The sequence below is a fragment of the Danio rerio genome, chromosome 5, assembly GCF_049306965.1.
Source record: "Danio rerio strain Tuebingen ecotype United States chromosome 5, GRCz12tu, whole genome shotgun sequence".
NCBI lineage: Eukaryota > Metazoa > Chordata > Actinopteri > Cypriniformes > Danionidae > Danio > Danio rerio.
Window position 1 is genome coordinate 8,747,510 of NC_133180.1, and position 26,334 is coordinate 8,773,843.

The window sequence follows — 26,334 nt, forward strand, 5'->3', positions numbered from 1 at the left end:
TGCGTGGCACCCCGCCATGGAAGAATAAATGTAGCGGAAACCATGCATATCAAAGTAAAGGCAGGTACAGCTGGACTATTGTATTCAACGTTGAACTCCATTGTGGCATAAACGCAATTGTATGCTTTTACTGTAATAAGTTCATTATAAAATGTTTAAAATGACACTGCATTAAATATTAAATATGATATTTAAACTTTTTTTTTTAATGCTATGGAATAAATTAGAAAATTCCCCTTGGCAAATATAATGTAATACGGTTTGGTATATATTCGGCCCACAGCTCTCAATCAAATTTGGTTTTTGGCCCTTTATAGGAAAAGTTTGGGCACCCTTGATCTAAATGAATGAAATCTTTCCAAACAGAGCAGTACAATTCATCTAGTGTTATTATAATCATATCACAATATATAAGGCAGAAAAACAAATTATTGCAATGTCAGATGTTTTAAATATCATGCAGCTCTCGTTTAAATCCCTCATAAAAGTGATTTTTGCCCTTTAAGCTGATTATAATGACCTATGTAGCAAGATAAATTAGTACAAAAGCAACACAATTGAATTTTGACACAGTTTCAAGCACTTTATCCAAAGTCTAAGCACTTTTCATACCTTGAAAACAGTTGATTTAATTCAAGCATTTTCAAGGATTTCCAGCACCCGTATGAACCCTATGTGGGGCGCACATCCCCGGGGGAGTTCAGACCATGTCATGGGAGGCGTGGAGATCAGTAAAAAAATGTAATTAAATAAAAACAAAATTACACTTTTCAAATTTAATTATATGACTGATTTACAATTGTATTGCTGGCAGCAAAAGACATGCTCCCTGATGGTAGGAGAGGGAACAGTTTCTAAGATTAATTATAAAGTCGGCATATCACAATAAGTCGGCATATATCTTGTTCTCAGATGTGACAAGATATGAAAGAGCAAGTGTTTGACAGCGTCAGCCTAAGCAGGCTTCAGAGTGTCTTCAACAAAGCTGTAAAAATTGTCAACCTGATTAAAGCACGACCTCTAAATGCATGTCTTTTTCATGTTATGAAGGGAATTAGGTGCACATTAGAAGTCTGCTGGCTGTCGAGGGGCAGAGTTCTATCACGACTTTTTAATGTGCATCACTACAGCAGTGAATAAGTCTTAGCTTCACAGCAAGAAAACAAATGCATGACATTCACTAAGGTAGGGATAGAATTATGAAAGCATATAAATAGATAGGAAATGCACAGATTAGAATTTATGCAGCTGATACGGAGTATACATTTTTGAATAGTGATTGACCAATATAGAGTACTGATGCTTTTAACTTTATAATGACACTACATACCATTTTTATTAATGACAAGCCCAGCTCACACAATGCAATTTTAAACTATTGTAGCATGTGCACGAAAATGATGATCATAGCACGGTGACTACATTTACATGGATATTAGTGATCGAATAATTTGCATTAATCTCATTAAGACAATAATATGATGAAGGTGTTTATAAAAGTTACTTTTTGAACGTTCCTTCTATGATCCCGTTTTATATGTTATAGCACATATTTCGATTAATGTCATTGTTATTCACGTCTCCTCCGGAGTAGTAATCATGTAATTGAGTGGGTTTTTTTTCCGTTTTTTTTTAAACTACAGTTTCACAGTTCCACCTTCATTCAGGAACGAAACATTCAGCCACGGCTACATTACAGCTTCTCATTCAAATCATTCTGTTGGTTTTGTTTTAACAGCAAGTTACAATCACACCAAAACGTATTAAAAGGTAAGTGAACTATAACAGAGCAAGCTTTTCAGTAATTGTAGTAGTGCTGTGCTTTATTTGTTAAACCCGTTAAGGTGACATGCTGGCTGACTGCCTGACAGATGCGTGAGGCCAGCAAACACAACGCAGCTTAATTATACTTTATTTATAGATAAACGTCTGTGGTTCTGCATTAAATACCTTGCTGGAGCTTACAGCTGTTTCTCTTTACTTCAGGATACATTAATGCCGCTCTGTAGGTCTATTGGAGACATTCATAAATATTCCTAGCAAATCTAATAAATGTTAAACACATACTTGTTACATAGACGCACTAAATCGCATTTCAGCAGTGTTTATTTGAAAGCGCACAAGAAGATCTGCGCTTGAGCAGCGTATATTTGAGGGGGCGTGCAAGAAGTTTCGTGCACGAGCAGAGAAAATCGGTGCGCAAGCAAAGAGATTTGCATGCTTGTAGGCTATTGTATGCAATCTTGACTTGTAATACTACGTACACGACATTTGTCATTGAAATAACGCCACAGGTAGTTGGTAGATCTGTGTAAAAAAGGCCTGCTGCCACAGCTGGAAAAAATCCTAGAGAAAACGCTGCATGTTATAGCACATATTTCGATTAACATCATTGCTATTCACGCCTCCTCCGAAGTTTCATGTAATTTGAAGTGTTACTTTTTTTTTTTTACTGCAATTTTACACTTCCACTTTCATTCAGGAACGAAACATTCAGCCACGGCTACATTACAGCTTCTCATTCAAAACATTCAGTTGGTTTTGTTTTAATAGCAGGTTATAATCACACCAAAACGTATTAAAAGGTAAGTGAACTATAACAGAGCAAACTTTTCTGTAATCGTAGTAGTGCTGTGCTTTATTTGTTTAACCCTTCAAGGTGACATGCTGGCTGACTGACAGATGCGTGAGACCAGCAAACACAACGCAGCTTAATTATACTTTATTTATAGATAAACGTCTCTGGTTCAGCATGAAATATCTTGCTGGAGCTTACAGCCGTTTCCCTTTACTTCAGGATACATTAATGCCGCTCTGTAGGTCTATTGGAGACATTCATAAATATTTCCAGCAAATCTAAATGTCGGAGACATACTTGTTACATAAACGCACTAAATCGCACTTCAGCAGCGTTTATTTGAGAGCGTACAAGAAAATTTGCACTTGAGCAGCGTATATTTGAGGGTGTGCAAGAAGTTTTGTGCACAAACAGAGGAAATCAGCACACAAGCAAAAAGGTTTGCATGCTCGTATTACATGAATGCGATCTCGACTTGTAATACTGCGCTCACGACATCTGTCATTGAAATAACGCCACAGGTAGTTGGTAGATCTGTGTGAAAGACCTGCCACCAAAGCTGGAAAAAAATCCTAGAGGAAACACTGAAGCGTTTCGAATGCCATTAGTTGCTGTAGGTGACCTGTGTACATGAAAATGTTTTAGGTTTTTAAATTTGCCTTTATTTTGTTACCTAATGCAATCATAATTGAACAGTTTAGACAATTTTACATTTAAATAATCTTGTATTTGTCTTTATATTCTTTCTTGTTTTAGTAATTAATAAAAGGAATAAATCTTAACTAGCTGAATTAAAAGGTAAATTTATTTGAATCGAAAGTATTACATTTGCTCTGTTATTAAAGTATGGAATCGTGACCAATATTAATGTTGATCAAAATATTGAACTATTCAACATTTACAAACTGAAAAAAATGGCAGAAAAATCTACAATTAAAATGAAAATTTAAAGTAAAAAAACATTTAATGTATTTTTTATTAAATGCCATGTCAGCAACCAAGGCTATTTTCATGTTAAGAACATTTCCATAATAAATATACAATTAAAAATAAACAAATGAATCCATAAATTGAATAAGATTTGTAGCGCTAATACATGATAATAATTCTAAAATTCTTCCTGGTGTCACTTTGCTAAAAATGTCCTTAAGAGAGTTCATTTCATAAAAAGCAGGACAGTCCAGTAAAATGTGTTTTACAGTGAGAGGAATTGTGCAGTACAAACATTGAGTGGGGTTTGTAAAAAAAATAAAAATTAAATAAACCTTTGAGCAAAAAAACATGGCTTATTCTTGTGTCTAATAGGACATCAGGAAAGAAAAAAAAAAAAAAAAAAAAAAAAAAAAAAAAAAAAAATCGCTTCATCAAATCTAGTCTAAAAATGTCTTGAAACTCTGAGATTTCTGGATGTGTTTCATATGATTTAAAATATAAAAGATCATTACAAATACACAACACTGACACGCAATATTGGACTTTGGACAGTATCTTTTTTGACTGTATTTTTCAGCTCATTTTCTCTTACATCTCAGCAAGACGCATCTACATAATTTCTGATGATAATTTAAGCTCTTACAGGCAGATTCTGATGATGTTCTAATAATAGTGTGCATCCATAATTAATAGAAAATTTAATTTAAAAACTATAGTGGAAGACAATACCAAAATAATACTTAATCATACCAACAAACACAATAAGAACAATTTAACCTATAAAAACAAGAAACCTTCGTATACAGATTTAGAATTACTTTTAAAAATATTAAATACAACCATTTGTTTTACAGTTTTTCACTGTTATTCCTTAAACTTCCTAAACTTTCTCATGAAGCAAAGTCTAAAGCCACTCAACAAAGCCATTTCAATAAATCCAAATAAGCAGTGATTGTTTTTTTCTTACCAGCTGAAAAACCCAAGAAACCAATCAACTTCCCTAACACAAGCAGCCAAGCACTACTTAGCCCTGTCAGGCTGTCCATCCAAATTCATAAGAAAAAACTCATCATGATGTTCTGAGAGTGAACATAAACCACCATCATTCAAACTGAAATAATCAAAGACAACAGGAGTTCCCCTACCTTTCCCAGATCTCCCAGAGGAGAGCCTGTTCTTGCCGGACTTGGAGGCCCGTGAGTCTCTCTCCCTCATCAGCCTCTGCACCTCATCGATGGAGAGTTTCTGCAGAACCACCACAGGCTTGACGCTCTTCTTCACGTCCACGTCCGCTTCTAGTCTCTCCAGCCGCACGCAAGGCTGCTTCCATCCTTCAGGAATATCACCGCCCCCGAGCTCCCCTTTTCTGATTTTGGGAATGGTGAAATTCTTAAGCACTCCCGTGTTTTCACCCAGCATGTACGGAGGAAGCTCGACCTGTTTACTTCCTGATTGAACCGCCGCTCGCTGTGCACCTCCATCGCCGTGCCGGCCCTCGGGTCGATGTTTTTGCCGTGGGGTATCGGGCTGTTTGTCATCATAATGCGGGTGTTCTGGATCATGGTCATGCTCGTGTTTGACGGCCTTTGGGGTGACGCCCTCCTGTGGCTCCTGAGGCCAGCGCTGCGCCTCGCTTGCAGGGATGGGCATACCCATGCAGTCGTCCTCCACTCTGCCTGCTTGCTCCAAGCTCACCTGCAGACCCGGGCGGCTGGCGCTGGTGCCTGCAGCACTGGCCTCCTGAGGAGCCAGCCTGTGGCCTGCATTAGCTCCTCCTCCTCCACCTGGAGCCCCAGACCCCGAACCTGCTGTGCCAGCTGCGCCAGGCTCCTGGGGGTGAGAGTCCTGCTTGCGCTTCTTTAAAGGCTTATCTACAGAAAAAGAGAGACAAGCATGCACTCAAAAAATTATTTGCTGCTTTTTAAACTATTTATTTAAAATGATCTGAAACAACACAATTCTTCAGGTTTTTTGACAACTTAATTGTTTATAGGGCTGCTCGATTATGGAAAAAATCATAATCACAATTATTTTGGTCAAATTGTAATCACGATTAATCAAAACGATTATCAGTTGAAGTCCAAATTATTCATCCTCTTGTGAATTTATTTTTATATATAAATATTTCCCAAATAATGTTTAACAGAGTTTTTTTTTTTTACAGTATTTCCTATAATATTTTTTTCTTCTGGAGAAAGGCTTATTTGTTTTGATTCAGCTAGAATAAAAGCAGGTTTGAATATTTTGAAACCCATTTTAATAGGTCAATATTATTAGCCCCTATAAGCAATATATATGTTTGATTGTCTGCAGAAGAAACTACTGTTATACAATGACTTGTCTATTTACCTCAATTAAGCCTTTGAATGTTTAAGCTGAATACTAGCATCTTGAAAAACATCTAGTAAAATAGGTACTGTCAAAGCAATGATTAAAAAAATAAGTTATTAGAAATGAGTTATTAAAGCTGTTATGTTTAAACTGCGCTTTAAGCATGTTCACTGTATTTTTGATTTTATTATTGATTAATAATAAAAACAGTCGGCAGCAGCAGGAATACCGCACGCTGTCACTTTAAGAATAGTGCGGCTCTGATATGATTTTTCTTTCTCGTGACTTTTGATTCTCAACTTGTTTGTTTATTACACAAATGAGGGTTGATATGAATAATCACTAAACACCGCGCTCTGAAACAAATGTGCATGTATTTGACCGTTAAAGCGCTCAAATTAAGATCGCGTTAGATGTGTGTGCTCTGCTGTCCGAGGCTAAGCGCGGCGCGCGCAAACACACACACACGGTACCTGTCAGAGGCTAAGCACGGCGCGCACACACACACAACAGCACGTGGTCTTTTGCGCTTTTTAAAAATATGAATGATGCGCATCCCGTGCTGCAAAAGTTACATTACAGCACATGCTTTAAGTCATTTTCACGTGGAACTGAGCTTTGCAGAGGCAAAGAGTTTTCACACGTGTACAACTGGAAAGGGGGCGGTACGTGATGGAATAATCGTTTATCTCGATTAATGGTTCTTCATAATCGTTAAAAGTCAATCCGAAATCGGATTTTTGGTTAATTGCACAGCCCTAATTGTTTATGTTTGATTTACTTAAATTCATAAAAACTAATATGTTATATTAATTCCATCATGTTGCCCCAACACAAATCAGTTGTATGGAACCCAGCCATTTTTAATGTACACTCAAAAAATAACATTTGCTGACATGTGCAGGAACCATCAAAATTATTTACAGCAACCTAGACCACAGAGAACCTAAAAGTTGCACAAAAAAGCGCCTCTTTTTTATAGGGGTTTATAACAACACAGACAACATATACAATAATTTTAATCACTTTCAACAGTGTATTTTAAAAATCCAAAGGGTTTTCTTTAAAATGATACCTTACTTTTTGCATTTATACCTGTGCATGTGGATTTGGGAAGATTTGGAGTTTGGGTAGGCAAAATCCAGGCGGAAACCCCAAAATAGCAATTGACTTTAAGAGGTTAAACTAATTTAAAAGTAGTTTAAACAACACAATTCTTCAGGCTAATGGTTTTATGTTCAATCCACTTACATTTGTAAAACCGGTTGAGTTAATTGATTTGTGTTGGGACAACATAAAGGGACTGTGTGGAACCCAACATTTTTAACAGCGTGCACTCCCAAAAAAGTCGTTGATGCTCATTCAAAGAATTTATTTAAAAGGAGCTGAATCAACACAATTCTTAAGTATTTTTTTTATTTGGGGGGTGGGGCTTAACTGGCAAAATCCAGGCAGAAACCCCAAAATAGCAATTGACTTTAAGAGGTTAAACTACTTATTTAAAAGTAGTTTAAACAACACAATTCTTCAGGTTTTTTGGGACAACTTAACTTTGTTCAATCCACTTATGTTTGTAAAAACAAATAAGTCAACTTAATCTGTTTTTGTTGGGACAACATGAAAGAATTGTGAGAAACCCAATTTTTTCTTTTACAGCAAAATGACAAGTAATTTAAATACATTCAATGTGCAAATGTTTGTTAAATTAATTTTAGAAATAATAAAGCATACATATGTTAAAACTGTAAAACAAAGTGTATAAGGCTAATAGATAAATAAATAAAGGAATGCATTATTTAATGAAAATCTATTCATAAAGTGTGTTTAATAAGAGTTATTCAATATAGATATAAAAACTAAAGGGGATGAGCTTATTTTTTTAACTTTAGACTTGAATCTCTGTGCAGTAATAAAGGAATTAATACTTCTATTCGGCAATGATGCACTCATTTCATCACAACTTTTTTACAAATACCAAAAACAAATCAATAAATAATAAATGATGACATTTTTTTAATCACAAAAAAATATCATAGTTTTTTTAAAATATTAGCAACACAACGGTTCTCAATTCTGCTAAGAAGTAAAAATGTTTCATCAAACACCAAATAAGAATTATAAAATGACTTCTGAAACACATGACAGACTACAGCAATGGCTGCTGAACATTCAACTTTGCATCACATAAAAAACAAGATTTCAAAAAACATTCACATGAAACAGCCATCTAAAATTGTAAAATTTCCCACAATATTACTCTTTCTACTTTGTTATATAAAAAACGTCCTATGCACAACTAAAGAGTTTATTCAGCTTGAATATTATCACACAACTTAAGGATGATGTTTCAACAAAGGGACAGTTCACCAAAAAAAATACAAAATAACTCACTTTATTTACACTCAAGTGGTTCTAAAACTATTTGACTTTCTTTATTTTGTTTAACACAAAATAAGACATTTTGAAGAAAGCTAGAAACCTGCAACTATTGACTTCCATTGCAGGAAAAACAAACACTATGCTTTTCAGCCTTTTTCAACTGATCTTCTTTGTGTTTAACAAAAAAGAAACAAGTAAGGTGAGTAAATGATGACAGTATTGAATTTTTAGGTCAACTATCCCTTAAAGAAAATGGTTTTAAATGAAAACAATATGCTATTAGCCAAAATGTTTATATTAGTGCATATACTAGTATTGAAGATGATGTGTTTAAAGTGTGATGCTGCATCTTACCTTTGTCCTGCACCTCTTTAGCACTGCGTTCAGTCTCCATCGCTGCTTCACTCTCCATCCTCTCTATAGCAGCAAGAGCCTCCACGAGCTCTCCTTCTGGGTCTGAGCCTGGGTACATTCCCCCAAGCTCCACCTCGGCTGGCCTCGCCCGTGACGGCCTCAGGATCAGCTTAGTGTGGTCTTTCGCTGGCGAGCCCACAATATCGTACACGGTGGCCTTATCAGGGGAGTCCTGCTCTCCCTCGCTGGACTTCTGACCTCGTTGTTTGTCCTGGGAGCCCAGGTGCAGGTCTTTAGTCCCGTCGCAGGGAGGGGTGTACGGTGGAGATGACTGCAGTAAGTGAGACGTGAAACCCATCCTCATTTGATCCTAGTTTCCCAAAGACATACACAATCAGATCGGCTTCGTAAAAAGGTATTCAAGATCATATTTAGCTGATGACTGATTACCAAGCGTGTTTGACATAATGTCCTGGGAGAGAGCCCTGAGCTCAGAATATCTGAGCCGGGGGCTCCCTCCGCTTTGCAAGGCAAGAGGGGAGTTTAAGTTCAGGTAGGTCTCGAGAACTCTCCTGCTTATTTATGGCTAATGACAAATTAAGGATTGCTACGGAGAGATATACTGCTAATTAAGAGCTCATCTATAGTGCTAATTTGGTTTGGTGAGTTCACCAATGTCGCAAGTTTTTGGACAGTTGGAGGAAACCAGAGAACCTGGTGGAAACCGTTGCAAGCATGGGGGGAAACATCGGCTGGCCTGTTAGGGACTTTGACTAGTGACAACCTTGCTGTGAGGCAACAGTGCTAACCACTGGGCCATTGTGCCACCCTATCAAGAAAAAGGGAGGAGGAGCAGGGGTGGAGAGGGGATTCTTCAAGACGAAGATGACTGAGCTAAGAAACTCTGGTTATTTATAGTGAGTGAGGAATTATCCAAATGGTGAGTCATGCGTTAGCTAAAGCGGGACCAGCTGTGGTCAATCATAAGCACGTGATCCTTCTCAAAATTAGTTTATAATTAAATGTCACTTGTGGCGCAGTGGGTAGCACAATCGCCTCACAGCAAGAAGGCTGGGTCAGTTGGCATTTTTGTGTGGAGTTTGCATGTTCTCCCTAAGTTGGTGTGGGTTTGGTCCAAAGTCCAAAGACAGAAGTGCATATGTGTTAAGGAGTGTGTATGGGTGTTTTGCATTGGGGTTGCAGCTGGAAGGGCATTTGCTGCATAAAACATATGCTGGATAAGTTGGCGGTTCATTCGCTGTGGTGACCCCTGATTAATAAAAGGACTAAGCCGAAAATAAATGAATGAATAAACTTCACTTAAAAAAAAATTTCTTAATCTTTTTAACATGGAATACGTCTTGGTACTATTAAGACTCATTCACACCAGGACGCTTATTGTTCACGCTTGTCAACATTTAACGATTAAACAAAAGGTATGTATTCGTGCAGACCAATGCACAAAAAGCCAGGTGTAAAAGTATCATCTTTAAAAACACCTCACGCTCATTTTTTTAGTTGTTGTTTTGTTGCACCAGGTCAAAAACTTCTCCACCAATCAGATTGGCAGAAACAGAAACAGCAGTTACCAGATTGTTGCAGAGAAATATGATGCATTTCAAAAGCAAAGATATTTTTTCAATAAAAGACCCAAGGCAGCACTGACAAGTTTGTGCTCCTTAATGCTTCTGTGTGATATGCGATCTCTGCCTGTATGCATATGCATCTATGCAATGTATAAAAACAGCCCTAGATCAGACATCAACATACCTTATTTTCATGCACATTTCTCATGGCTCCTGGGATCATGGGACTTGCTACTGAACCTAAGGGGAAGAAGAAAAAAAAAATGAGCCCAAGAACTGAATAAAAACCAGATGCATGAAGAAGTTGCTATACAGGTCTTCCAGTGTGTGTGTGTGTGTTTGTGCACACCTTGCTGTAGGTGCTGGTGTTGACTATAGGCTGGAGGGTGAGGGTACTGTCTGTAACCAGTAGCAGGGCTCTGGGGGGCATATGGGCTGGGCACTGGACTGCCCTGCTGAGGAAGAAACCGTCCACCAGGACCAGACTGGCCCGGTACAAAATGCCTAAAACAAGGAACAGAAGAGGACATGGTCAACATTCTATTAAATCTATGAGGTTTACACTTCAAATCCAGTTTTATTGACCTTATTCTTCACATTTGAATTGGAACTTCTGGGCTCCGCTCTCATTCACTTCCATTGATTATTAGATGATAAAAACAGCTCGTTACACCGCTTGATTGGAAGCTCATATTTTCTTATTCTATTATTTTACTTTTTATGTATAGTCATGAACACACTTGTTTGTAGAGCAAGTAGTTTGACGATTTCTGGCATTTGCAATTCCTAGTCATGTCTCCCACAGGCAACTGAATTAGAAGTTCCAAAACAATCCCAAAATGTAACAAAGCAGTATACGGTCAATAACCCAACCCCCTTTGCCATCCCCTGGGCCCTTGAAACTCAAGTTGTAAATGTTGAAGAGCAGGTTATTTGGGTTTTCAAAGTATTACTTGCAGTTTGTAATGCCGTCATCCTTCAATGTAAACAGTCTCCAAAGTTGTTCATCAGAAACGTGAATGATTAAATCAAAAATACTGTTTCTTAAAAGAAAAAGTAATTTCTTAATCAACTTAATGAGTGGTTATATTTCTTGAATCTTTTACATGTTGTAAAAATACATCAACATGATCATAGGAATACATTTGCATAATCCCTGCCTGTCCATACGGACAATCTGAAAAAGGCATCTAGTTTCAGACCAGACAAACCTATTTCAAAAACAAAATTAATACAGAAAGTCCAATCAAAGCAGACTTGGCCTGCTGACCAATCAACGCAGAGCAGGCTTACGAAGGCAGGAGTTTACAGACCTAAAGCCCTGAATTGATTAAAATTGATTGAATAAAGCTTGTATCAAAATCACTGCAAAACAATTAACATTAAGTGCATATTATAAAAAAAATGACAACGTTTTTTTAAACTTAGATGCATTTAAACCTGATGTATGGGACTCCAACTCAATAATAGGACGCTTAAAAAAAAAAAAAAAAAAAAAACGTGCCCTGCTGTTTAAAGCACACATTTTAAAGGGAAAAGTTCAATTTTTTTACATTATATTTTATTATTACTTATAATTAATATTTATATAAAATATATATTTATACTAATTAAATTACAACAAACTTTATTATTATTACTAAAGTAATAACAATCCATTGTGAAAGCAATGCTAACCTTATATTTATTTTTTCCTGAGAATTGCATTAGTGAATTCATACAAAATCAAAAACACAAACTCACACGTAACGTTGTCATTCAAATAGTGATGTCAAAAGTATCCAATTTTAAAAACATCAGTCATTTCCATTGAGCTTGTTTACTCAATGACCAATCTAAGAGCGTGTTAAACTATGCTCAAATTTTTGTGGCAAATTAACGTTTTAAAAAAAAATTCAGTACTGACTGGCACTGAACTTGATACTTTGGACAACACTGCATTCAAAGATGCTTGCTATAAAAATCCCAGCAGTTGTTTGCTAGCTTTTTACCCCGGAAAGCAACAGGACATTACACAAATAGAAGCTCAAGTTTATGCTTCACATGAATACTGAATTAGAAGGCAGACTCACCCAGAGGGACTGTGGGACATGGAGGCCTGCTGATAATTGGCAGAGGCTGGGCTTCCCTGCATGGAGCCATGTGTGATTTTATACGGCGGTGCCATTGACTGCTGACTTATACCTGTGAAAAAAAACAAGAATGTGAAAAACACAAAGCAGAAACCAACTAACATTACAACACCACGTGGGAGGCTTACTGAATGTTTAAAGGCTGGATATACTCCAATTACATTAGCTTCCCTGAGACGGAAATGATTCAGTCATTAAATACTTGCAATAAATTGACAATTTTAAGTAAAGAGTTATTAAATATGATGTAAATGTTCCAATAATACAAGTCAGTCATTAAATACTATTAATTAATTGACAATTTTAAGTAAAGAGTTATTACATATGATGTAAATGTTCCAATAATACAAGTCAGTCATTAAATACCTGCAATAAATTGACAATTTTAAGTAAAGAGTTATTAAAAATGATGTAAATGTTCCAATAATACAAGTCAGTCATTAAATACCTGCAATAAATTGACAATTTTAAGTAAAGAGTTATTAAATATGATGTAAATGTTCCAATAATACAAGTCAGTCATTAAATACCTGCAATAAATTGACAATTTTAAGTAAAGAGTTATTAAAAATGATGTAAATGTTCCAATAATACAAGTCAGTCATTAAATACTTGCAATAAATTTATACAATGTTAATTAATTTGACCTAAAATGTTACAAAATTGCGAGTCAGTCATTAAATATTTGCAATAAATTGATACAATGTTAATAAATATGACCTAAATGTTACAAAATTTTGAGTCAGTCATTAAATACTTGCAATAAATTGACAATTTAAAGTAAAGAGTTAATAAATAGGATGTAAATGTTCCAATATTGTCAGTCATTAAATACATGCAATAAATTGACAATTTATTGCACAAAAAGTTATTAAATATTACATAAATTATCCAGTATTGCAAGCCAGTCATTAAATACTTGCAATAAATTGATACAATTTAAAGTAAGGAGTTATTAAATATGATGTAAATGTTCCAATACGACATATCAGTCATTAAATACATGTAATAAATTGACACAAATTAAAGTAATGAGTTATTACATATGATATAATTGTTCCAATATTGTAGGTCAGTCATTAAATACTTGCCATAAATTGACACAATTTAAATTTAAGAGATATTAATTACATAAATGTTCCAATATTGCAAGCCAGACATTAAATACTTGTAATAAATTGACAATTTAAAAGTAAAGATTAATCTTACCTAAATGTCCCAATATTGCAAGCCAGTCATTAAATACTTGCATTATTGCATAATTTAAATTTAAATTAAAGTAAAACAGACAATTTAAAATAAAAAGTTATTAAATATTACATAAATGATCCAATATTGCAAGCCAGTCATTAAATACTTGCAATAAATTGATACAATTTAAAGTAAGGAGTTATTAAATATGATGTAAATGTTCCAATACGACATATCAGTCATTAAATACATGTAATAAATTGACACAAATTAAAGTAATGAGTTATTACATATGATATAATTGTTCCAATATTGTAGGTCAGTCATTAAATACTTGCCATAAATTGACACAATTTAAATTTAAGAGATATTAATTACATAAATGTTACAATATTGCACGCCAGTCATTAAATACTTGCGTTATTGCATAATTGAAATTTAAAGAGACACAGACAATTTAAAGTAAAAAGTCATTAAATATTACATAAATGATCCAATATTGCAAGCCAGTCTTTAAATACTTGCAATAAATTGACACAATTTTAAGTAAGGAGTTATTAAATATGATGTAAATGTTCCAATACGACATATAAGTCATTAAATACATGTAATAAATTGACACAAATTAAAGTAATGAGTTATTACATATGATATAATTGTTTCAATATTGTTGGTCAGTCATTAAATACTTGCCATAAATTGACACAATTTAAATTTATGAGATATTAATTACGTAAATGTTCCAATATTGCAAGCCAGACATTAAATACTTGCAATAAATAGACAATTTAAAAGAGTAATATTACCTAAATGTCCCAATATTGTAAGCCATCCAGTAAATACTTGCATTATTTATTCATTCTTTACTTTAAATTGTCAATTTATTACAAGTCAGTCATTAAATACTTGCAATAAATTGACACACTTTAAAATAAAGAATTATTAAATATGATGTAAATGTACCAAGATTGTCAGTGATTAAATACTTGAATTAAACTTAACGTAAAACAATATTAAATATTGCATGATTGCTCCTCTAAATTACTAAATGTAATGTAAAGGCAATATTATTGATAGATTTATTTGGTTTGTTTATCACTCATGCATTTTTGTCTTCACCAATTCCTTTACCACGTGGAAAAGTAATGCATGTTGCTCTTGTTTGTATTTTACATTATATTAAAGCTCCCTTATTTTATAAAAGGACTGCTTTAGGACACAAATCTATGTAGCAATCATACGAAGGAATAATTTGGTTTTGTTTCTCTTTTCTGTCAAAAAAAAACTTTACTCGTTGCTCTAACTGCATCTCACAAGGTCAAAAACATTGTCTCTTTCTGTAGTCCTTATCATAAACATGTTCTAGGAGGGGGGGGGGGGGTGATATTGGACAACAGCATTCTTCCAGCAGACATACAGCTGAAGGTAAAATCATTAACCCTCCTGTGTATTTTTTCTTTTTCAAACATTTCCCAAGTGCTGTTTAATGGAAACAACCTTTTCAACATATTTAAAAATACATAGTTTTAATAACTCTCTCACCTCTCATCTCTTGCAAGCCATTTCTCCTGCAGTCATACCAACACTGACTCACATAATTAACACATCTCTTGGTTTATTTCCCACTTCATTTAAGCAGGCTAGGGTAACCCCACTGCTAAAGAAACCCAACCTGGGTCAAATGCTACTTGAAAACTACAGACCGGTATCCCTGCTTCCATTCATGGCCAAGATTCTGGAGAAAGTAGTGTTCAATCAAGTCCTGGACTTTCTTACTCAAAACAATCTCATGGACAACAAGCAATCTGGCTTTAAGAAAGGCCACTCAACTGAGACTGCCCTGCTCTCGGTCGTGGAGGATCTCAGACTGGCTAAAGCAGACTCTAAATCATCAGTCCTCATTTTGCTGGACTTGTCAGCTGCTTTTGACACTGTCAACCACCAGATCCTGCTATCTTCGCTTGAGTCACTGGGCGTTGCAGGCACTGTTATTCAGTGGTTCAGATCTTACCTCTCTGACAGGTCATTCAGGGTGTCTTGGAGGGGAGAGGTGTCCAACCTACAGCATCTAAACACTGGGGTACCTCAAGGCTCTGTTCTTGGGCCACTTCTCTTCTCCATCTACACAACATCTTTACGACCAGTCATCCAGAGACATGGATTCTCCTACCACTGCTATGCTGATGATACCCAGCTATACCTCTCTTTTCACCCTGATGAACCCTCGGTTCCAGCTGGCATCTCAGCCTGCCTGTCAGACATTTTACACTGGATGAAAGATCATCATCTTCAGCTGAACCTGCTACGCCATAACTTTTCAATCTAGATGGATGGGGCAACCATTACTGCATCCAAAATGGTGAAAAGCCTTGGAGTAACGATTGATCACCAACTAAATTTCTCTGACCACATTTCTAGAACTGCTCGATCTTGCAGATTTGCACTCTATAACATCAGAAAGGTCCGACCCTTCCTATCTGAACATGCAGCTCAACTCCTTGTTCAAGCTCTTGTTCTCTCCAGACTGGATTATTGCAACTCTCTACTAGCCAGGCTTCCAGCTAACTCTATCAAACCTCTTCAGCTGCTTCAGAACGCAGCAGCACGAGTGGTCTTTAATGAACCTAAAAGAGCACATGTCACTCCGCTGCTCATCCGTTTGCACTGGCTGCCAGTTGCTGCTCGCATCAAATTCAAAGCTCTGATGTTTGCCTACAAAGCGACCTCTGGCTTTGCTCCTTCTTATCTGCTCTCACTTCTGCAGATTTATGTGCCCTCCAGAAACTTGCGTTCTGTGAATGAACGTCACCTCTTGGTTCCATCCCTAGAAGCTAAGAAATCATTTTCCCGAACTCTCGCATTCAATCTGCCCAGTTGGTAGAATGAACTCCCTAACTGCATCAGTACGGCAGAGTCACTCGCTGTCTTCAAGAAACGACTAAAAACTCAATTATTTAGTCTCCACTTTCCTTCCTAATCTGCAATTGCCACTCTGCTTATACCACTAACGGTACCCCAAAAATAAAAAAATCTTACATTACTAATGCTTTGCTTCTTAGACTTTACAGACCTGAAACTTGCCTACAGCACTGATTCACAGTTGCTCTTATAATTGTGTAAATTGCTTCCTTGTCCTCATTTGTAAGTCGCTTTGGCTAAAAGTGTCTGCTAAATGACTAAATGTAAATGTAAATGTAACTCATTTCTTTTATCTTTGCCATGATGACAGTACATAATATTATACAAAATATTTTCAAGACACTACCACTCAGCTTAAAGTGACATTTAAAAGCTTAATTAGGTTAATTAGGTAATTTAAAGTAATTAGGCATTGTTTAACAGTGGTTTGTTCTGTGGACAATATAATAAAATATTGCTTAAGAATTATTGTTTACAAACTTAAAAACTGCTTTTATTCTAGCCAAAATAAAACAAAACAGACTTTCTCCAGAACAGAAAATATTATAGGAAATACTGTGAAAAACTTCTTTCCCTGGTAAATATAATTTGGGAAACTTAAATAAATTATATATATATATATATATATATTTTTTTTTTTTTTAAATCACAGGAGGGCTAATCATTTTGACTTTAACCTTACATGATCACTATGAGCTGTGGAGAGGAAGATTAAGAATAGCCGTAAAGTATATTTGTAACGACTCTTACCCGCTTGGGCCGGATACTGTGGAGTGTTTGGTGCAGTCTTATTCCTGAAGATGTTAGGGTTTCTGGACATCAAAAGCTGCAGCAGCACTGGCACATCTCCCTCAAGCTCATCACTGCCCAGGCTGTCCTTCAGCTCTCTGAGGAGGAAAAAAATGCTGCACTTTATACACTCTAATACCACTGAAAAAAGTGCACTGAATGACTATAATTTCTAATATGCACAAAATGCAGAAAGATTGATAAAATGCAATTCCAAAAAATAAATAAATAAATAAAAGTAATTTTTAGTGTGTGTGTGTGTGTGTGTGTCTTTCATGAAATGTGGCAAATTTTAGATGAATAAATTAAAGGTGGATGTAGGCCTGTCATGATAATAAATATATCAATCGCACAACACATGGACATGACCTCAATCATTTTTGGCGATGCACTATATATTGGTCATACATAAAAACCAGCAACATTTTAGCTGATTGTCCAACATCTCTATCTCCAATGGAGATGTCAGTGTCAGTATAGTTAAAAACACACTATAGTATTTACTATAAATTACTATAGTATATTCTCATGTGGGTGTCTGACAACTGAAAATAGATCTGGTAGCAGACGTCGCAGCCTCTGTTACTTTTTACATTGCAGGATGTAGGATATGCGTTTTTACAACGCCAAATTATTAAATTATTAAAATAACTATAAATGAATGACAGTACAAGCTAGGGTACAAGCTAGGGCTGAACAATATTGGAAAAAAATGACAATGCAAATTTCTGTTGTTCAATATATTGCAATATGAGCAATATCACAAGATGACGTGAGTAACTTCTGTTTAGAAAATTATTTTGGGATTATTTTGTGGGTAAGTGTATCTGCATAATATATACAAAAGAGATTAAAGCACAAATGAAAACAAGGGAATAAAGACAAAAGTAATCCTATTAATTATTAACTTCTAATTTGAAGTTCAGAAACTCAATAATCAAATGTAAAATAACACCATATAGTTTTCAGTGTATAAATAAACAATTAATATTTGCTAACGTGCCAGACTTTGTAATTTCTTGCACCTAAATGGCTTAAATTCACTTGAAATATTACAGTTACAGGCCTTCAAAGTCCCATGAAGTGCTATGCATTGTGCATTTTTTATTAAGTTTGATGTAATCTCAAATTAAACATGAAAAAGGGTGGGACAGAGTAGCTCCTCCCCTTAAAAAACATTTAGTTCTTAGTCACAGCTCTGCCAATGAAGAGTTGAGCTTAAGAGCATCAAACAGGAAGCGTCTTAAAGGGGGCGGGGCATGTCAGATACTAAAGAGCATTTGATTGGTCATTAGATTTGATGAGAAACTGAGGTTTGAGGTGGAAGTGACAAACTACTTTAGAACTTTATATCAGGTTTATATCTTCTAAACGTGAATTTGTCAATGTCACTGTTTTATAGCACAAAAGCTAATAGATATCCTGAAGAATAACATACTGACATTAACATCTAAAAAACTTTATTTTAATTTGACTGGAGCTTTAAAAACACATCCAAATCAAAATATAATCCTTATATTAAACATGACACTGCAGATCCTGTGATGTGACTTGCAGATTACGCACATTACAATATTGATGCTGAATACACAATTCAAGTCAGAATTATAAGTCCCCCTGTACGTTTTTCCCCAATTTCTGTTTAAGCAACATGTCTAAACATAACAGTTTTAATAACTGATTGATTTTATACTAGTATAGATACTAGTATTTAGCGTAAAAAACCACCAATAGCATTTTGTTTTTTTATCACAGCTCTGCCAGTAAGAGTAGTTGAGCTCAAGCATGTCAAATAAAAAGCATCTTAAAGGGGACGGGGCATGTCAGATACAAGAGAAATTTTGCTTGGTCTGAAGATTTGATGAGAAACCAAAGTTTGAGGTGGAAGTGACAAACTACAAGCTCCAGAAGTTTATTTCAGGTTTATATCTTCAAAATATGAATGTCAATGTCATTGTTTTGCAGCACAAGTTATTATTTTAATTTGACTGGAGCTTTAAAAACATATCCAAATCAAAATCCTTCATACTAATGAAACCTATAAGAGTAAATCATCTTATATTAATCCCAACATGACATTGCAGATCTTGTGATGTGACTATTGCAGATTACACACATTACAATATCACTGTCACTACTGAATATACAGTTGAAGTCAGAATTATTAGCCCACAGTTGGGGCTGTGCAATTAATCGAAAATCCGGTTTCGATTTCGATTACGGCTCATAACGATTATGAAAAACCATTAATCGAGATAAACGATTATTCCATCATATACCGCCTCCTTTCCAGTTCCACGTGAAAGTGACTAAAAAGATGTGCTGTAATGTAACTTCTGCAGCATGGGATGCGCATCATTCATATTCTTAAAAGCGCGAAAGAGCACGTGCTGTTGTGTGTTTGCGTGCTGCGCTTAGCTTCGGACAGGTGTTGTGTGCGTGTTTCTGTGTGTCTGTGAGCGCGGTCCGCGCTTAGCCTCAGACAGCAGAGCACACGCACATCTAACGCCATCCTAATGCGAGCGCTTAAATGGTCAAATACATGCACGGTGTTTAGTGATTATTCATATTAATCCTCATTTGTGTAATAAACAAACAAGTTGAGAATCAAAAGACACGTGAAAGAGAAACCATATCGGAGCCGCACTGTTCTTAAAGTGACAGAGTGCGGTATTCCTGCTGCTGTTTTTATTATTAATCAAACAACAAAAAGGCAAAATCCACTCGCTGCTCTTGACTGAAGGACTTTTTTTCTTACAGTGAAGATGCTTAAAACACAGTTTAAACAGATTTAATAGCTCATTTCTAATAACCGATTTCTTTTATCTTTGTTTGCCTACAAAGTGACTTCTGGCCTTGCTCCTTCTTATCTGCTCTCGCTTCTGCAGATCTATGTGCCCTCCAGAAACTTGCGTTCTGTGAATGAACGTCGCCTCGTGGTTCCATCCCAAAGGGGGAAGAAATCACTTTCGCGAACGCTCACGCTCAATCTGCCCAGTTGGTGGAATGAACTCCCTAACTGCATCAGAACAGCAGAGTCACTCGCTACTTTTAAGAAACGACTAAAAACTCAACTATTTAGTCTCCACTACACTTCCTAATCTGTAATTGCCTCTCTGAATATCACACTAACTGTACAAAAAAAAAAAACAAAAAAAAAATACTAATACTACTAATACTTCCCTTCTTAGACTTTACAGACCTGAAACTTGCTTATAGCACTTATTCATTGTTGCTCTCGGTTGTGTAAATTGCTTCCTTGTCCTCATTTGTAAGTCGCTTTGGATAAAAGCGTCTGCTAAATGACTAAATCTAACTCATTTCTAATAACCGATTTCTTTTATCTTTGCTATGATCACAGCACATTATATTTTATTAGAAATTTTTCAAGATGCTAGTTTTCAGCTTAAAGTGACATTTAAAGGCTTAATTAGAGTAAATAGACAAGTCATTGTATAACAGTAGTTTCTTCTGCAGACAATCAAAAATATATATTGCTTATAGGGGCTAATAATATTGACCAATTAAAATAGGTTTTAAAATATTTAAACCTGATTTTTTTTCTAGCTGAAATAAAACAAATAAGCCTTTCTCCAGAAGAAAAAATATTATAGGGAATACTGTAAAAAATTGCTCTATTAAACGTAATTTGGGAAATATTTGTATATAAAAATAAATTCACAGAAGGGCGAATAATTTTGACTTCAACTGATAATCATTTTGAATAATCGTGATTACAATTATGACCAAAATAATGGTAATTATGATTTTTCCCATAATCAAGCAGCCGTACCCACAGTATATTTCTTCCTAATTTGTGCTTAACAGAAAGATTTTTTCAACACATTTCTAAACATAATAGTTTTATTAACTCATTTCTAATAACTGATTTATTTATCTTTGCCATGATTACAGCACATAATATTTGACCAGATATTCACTCGTATTCAGATTAAAGTGACATTTAAAGGCTTAACTCGGTTAATTAGGCAAATCACTGTATAACGATGGTTTGTTCTGCAGACTATCAAAAATAAATTGCTTAAGCGGGCTAATAATATTGACCTTAAAATTGTTTAAAATAAGTTAAAAACTGCTTTTATTATAGCTGAAATAAAACAAATAATCTCCAGAAAAAAAATATATAATAGGAAATACAGTGAAAAATTCCTTGCTCTGTTAAACATCATTTGGGAAATAATTGAAAAAGATATTCACAGGAGAGCTAATCATTTTGACTTGGACTGTATATATTGTGTAGCCCTTGAACAAGCATGCAGAGGTGTGGTGTATGAAAAAAAGCCAAACGTAAGCAGAAACTCACATGTGCTCCGTGGAGACCTGGCTGAGGCTGTTGGCGAGCTGAGAGACCAGAGTTTCATCCCTGCAGCCCAACAGATGCCCCACGTCCTCAGCTACTCGCCCATTGTACAGCAGGCTCTTAGTGGTGGTGCCCGGTAAAGGGGAGGGCAGGGGCAGCTGGTTCAACACTGTACACACAAACACAGCACAATAAGGCTAAGCTTCTTTATTACAAGAAATCCCAGGGTAGAAATCGAACAGCCGCCTAAAGTGCAGTCAAGAGATGCACACACAACCTCTTTATAGCCCATGAATGCAACTTAGCAGCTAAGCTTGAGGATAATACAGACGCTGCTGCTGCAGAAGAGTTCCACTTCAAATACATGCATGTTTCATTTGTCAAACAAATCAGAAAACTATTGAATTGCATTTGTATCTGTTGTAAATAACCAAAATGTACATCCCTAAATAATTCATTCATCTGTCATCATCATTGCACAAATATGTGCTTCCAATGTTTAACGCTTGACATCAAAACAAATACTTCGAAAATTACTATTACAGGGTTTCTACAAATCAAATTTAAGACTTTAAGACACTTAAGACCATTTGGATTGAAAGTTTAGAATTATACAGGGTAAAAATGTCTAACTGCTGTTGTGAATTGTATCTCTTTGCAATAAATAAAAACCTGAATAACTTAATATAAATATAAATTTAATATAAAAAAAAAAGTTGAGATTAATTATTGGTAATTGGGTGTTGGTCCGACTGGGTAGCTACACTTGGACATAGGAATTAAGACCTTTTAAAATTATTTATAAAACTGATAGTTCTGGTATTAGAGATTAAATAAAGCATTCTATTCATGATAAAACAATATATCAACAGTTATAAGGAAAATCTTATTGCTTTCTATATGTTTGCACTGTGCACAGAAAATAATGTAACTGCATCATAGAGTGCAAGAATACGTGATTCAATTGCTTAAAGCTAAAATTAAAATGTGCATCATTACGTACTTAAAAAATACTTTTAAAAAATTGCTTGTGTTTTTGTTTGATTTTTGAGAAAAACTAAATTGATTGACAAGAAAAGACATTTACAATGAAAAAAAGTAACTTTAAATCTGTTATTTCCGTTTTTTGGAACGATATTGCAAAAATCTGATACTGCAATATTTTTTTCTGCAATTAATTATTGTAATTTGAATACAGTTTCACAAGACGTTTTCTTGGTGGGGTTAACAGGATTCAGGTACAGAAAGTGAATAATCACAATGCAAAACATGCAAACTTTTTTTATTTGTTTTGTCTCTTTTCAAGACCAAATATCTGAAATTCTTAGATCAAGTAACAATATGGTTGTTTTTAACTTCAGAAGAAATAGATCAAAATTAAGACTTTTTCCTTAAAACAGCCAGTGGGGGCAAGTAAAAGTTTTGTTTTTTGTATTAATCATATAGATTCTGTGTAAATACAGTAATTAAATACATTTCAGTAGCTTTAAGTCAACTGTAGTTTAGACTCATCATTGCATATCTTGCGATGTGACTATTGCGAATGCACACATTGCGATATCGAAGCTGAAACAACATATTGTGCAGCCCTAATTTAAAGCATTAGAATGATTTTCTAAAGGATTATGTGATGCAGCTTTGTATTAAAGTTATAAACATAAAGTGATAGGTCACTCAAAAATGAAGTTACTCACTATTTACTCACCCTCGAGAGGTTCCAAACCCCGTGTGAATATTTCTTCTGTTGAACACAAAAGAAAATATTTTGAAGAAAGCTTAAAAACCTGTAACCATTGACTTCCATAGTAAAAAAAAAATAGTATGGAAGTCAATGGTTACAGGTTTCTAACATTTTTCAAAATATCATCTTTTGTGTGTTTAACTGAAGAAACTCATAAATGTTAAAACCAAGTATAGGGTGAGTAAATTATTTCAGAATTTTAATTTTTAGGTGAACTATCCCTTTGAAATTATTTTTAAATAGAAAAAGTATTTCAGAAATACATTTCATAAGCATAAGAAACTAAAAAAAAAAAAAAACTTTCTAAACATTCTGTAAATCTAGGAATTTATAACAACAACATAAACTTATGTAGACAAATGCATTTTCACTTAATGTTGCAAAACAGATCATTCATAATAATTGGCATATGATAAATAAAATGTAAACAAATAAATTAAAGATCAAGAAAATTAGCCTTTTTGCCGCATATCACATTTTTACAGTATCTACAGATGAACTGCTTTATCACAGCTAATAGGAAAAGCATAATATTTTAACTGCACACTTTTTCCCACAAGACAATATCCGCATGACTTTTAAAGCTGTTGCACCCACAGTTTTATACAGGGTTTCTGCAGGTTTCCCCAAGTCAAATTTAAGACTTTTTAAGACTATTATGAATGATATTTCAGACTTAAAGGGCAAAATGCTAAGTGTTTTTTCTAATGGCCAGTAAAAAATTTTTTTACCCTCTTAAAATTCAAACACATATTTTTGCAAAAATATACTTTTAAAACAAATGTTATTGTAAGAAAGAGAACTAAACCAAGTTGCTAAATATAATAATGTAATTTCCGTTAAACATTTTGATGGATTTTTTATTGCACTAATTGAGTAGCTTCACGTGGACTATGGAAAATTAAGACGCATTTAAAATTATTTAAGACCTAAAACACCATAATTTAGTGAAATTAAGACTTTCACATTTAAAATGTTGTTTCTTAATTTAAGACTTTTAAAACCCTGCAAACACCCTGTTATATGGGGAAAGTTTTTCATAGCATTAAAATATTATATTTAATAGGACTAAAAACAATCATTATCTCAACAGAAATTGATGTGTAATCAGGGATGAACCGATAATGATATTTTTCCTGATCTGGATAACCAATAACCAACTATATTTGAAAGCCGATAACCGATATACAAGCTGAAAAAACAAAATCTTGATAAAAAAAAAATCAAGTCAAAAATAAAACACAGAGTGGACAACTTGTTAGATTTTTAAACAATAACTGTAGCAAAACATAAAAAAACTTCCAGAAAACATCTAAATCTTTCGTTCTCCTATACGAGTCGTTTGAAAACATTTCTGATGCCTTTTCCCTTTAGCATAAACTAAATGTCACCAGTCAAAACCCTCATGGCCAACAGCAAGCATCTGAAGTAAACCAACAAGTGGAAATAATGCATAATTAATCATCCGATATTTATTTATTTTTTTTATCTGGCCAATAACATTAAAATTTTCATTTATTGGCCAATACCGATAAGACCACTAATAAATCATACAACAAACTGAAGCATCGTTAAGTCTAAAGTGTACAGAATATATTCATGACTTCATCGGGAGTCACACAGCAGAAAATGCCATCAAGCAAAGAAGTCACTTTCTTGTACAAAGAAGTAAAAGTATTCAACATATGTATGTTTTGAATGTAGAAAAACACAACGAATAGTCACTAAAAAGTCAAGTTTTTAATTGCATAGTTTTACATTTATATTTACTGACGAATTAACTAGGGCCCAATGATGCAGAAAACATGAATGGGATTGTGGAATCCAGTCATAAAAACTGAATTAACATTATTATATAGTATGCTGACGTAGTATTGATGAATAAATCTAAATTTCCCTTAATCATTCCAGATCATCAAACTGCAGAAAGACCAAATGAGAATAATCTCTGATGTTGAGCATGTCTGTGTGATTAAATATTCATATTCATAAATATACATTATTTCAGAAAACAAATATTATTATTATTGTAGTTGTTGTATAGCTAATATTATAGTTATTTTAGAAATAATAATAATCATTTTACCAGGAATAAAACTGAATAAAAATGTAAAGATTCCTTCAAAAGGGTTCCTGAAAACTCAACTTACAGAAAAAACTCCATTAACTTACACTGAAACTTGTTTTGTTTCATTGTTATTACAATGTGATCCAAAAAAATGTAGGGAAAAAGACAAGAATGAATAAACAAACAAACAAGCAAGCAAACAAACAAATAAATAAAAATCACAATTTGCATCGTTTATAAATTGTTCAATAAAATATTAAAGAATGTAAACAGTGGTTTTTACGCTTAAAAACAAAGGACTGCGATGTTTTGCATGGTTCCTGCAATGAAAACAAACGAATGGGATATTGTTTTTAAACCAATCCCGCTGAAAAAGTGGGCGGAGACTGCAGACAGACGAATGAAGCATGAGTAATCTGATGCATGTACTTACAGTCAGTGAGACCAGCGATCCCAGCAAGGGTTGTAATGGGCACATGTGGCATGTCCCCATTCATACTGACGGCTGGGCACAGAAGTCTAACGCACACAGAGATCCACAGAGATATTTATTCGCTGACCATCCCTCACATCTCACTCAATCCTAAAGAAAGGGGAAAAAATGTTTTAGTGACATGGGATTTCATCTTACAGGCCTCATTTGTTTTGTACGGAGTTCTTCTTGAATAGATTAACATAACTTTTACAGTCATTTATTAACAGACACTATGCTTCCTGGCAGAATCCACTCAGACTCACTGTCTGTAACAGGTGTATTGATTTCTATGTACACTAGCTGCCACGTAGAGAAGCATTATAAGAGACAGATAGCATCTACAACAGTGCAGACAGCCTGATGGACACACCCACTGGACAGACAGAAGATGAACTGTGGACACACCCCTCTCTGTTAGATATGCAAGCACAACCCTGTCTCCCTCAGGGGACCAATGACAGCTGGGAGATGGACAGCGCATTGTAAGCACAAAAGATGAGATGCAAAAAAATCAACTATTTTACCCATACACAAAAC

The 26,334-nt window shown here is 34.8% G+C and overlaps 1 protein-coding gene across 2 annotated transcripts in view; it reads right to left on the bottom strand.

The window, feature by feature from the left end:
• Positions 1-26,334, bottom strand: part of nipbla (NIPBL cohesin loading factor a) — a 94,271-nt gene that overhangs the window by 66,116 nt on the left and 1,821 nt on the right. For both annotated transcript variants that reach the window (XM_009301188.5, NM_001246284.1), the window contains 8 exon segments: positions 25,756-25,905; positions 21,517-21,682; positions 17,154-17,290; positions 12,234-12,345; positions 10,511-10,665; positions 10,346-10,401; positions 8,576-8,945; positions 4,657-5,382 (listed from right to left, as the gene is read on the bottom strand). In XM_009301188.5, the coding sequence (XP_009299463.2) occupies positions 4,657-5,382; positions 8,576-8,945; positions 10,346-10,401; positions 10,511-10,665; positions 12,234-12,345; positions 17,154-17,290; positions 21,517-21,682; positions 25,756-25,819 (1,786 nt within the window). In that variant the 5' untranslated portion in view covers positions 25,820-25,905.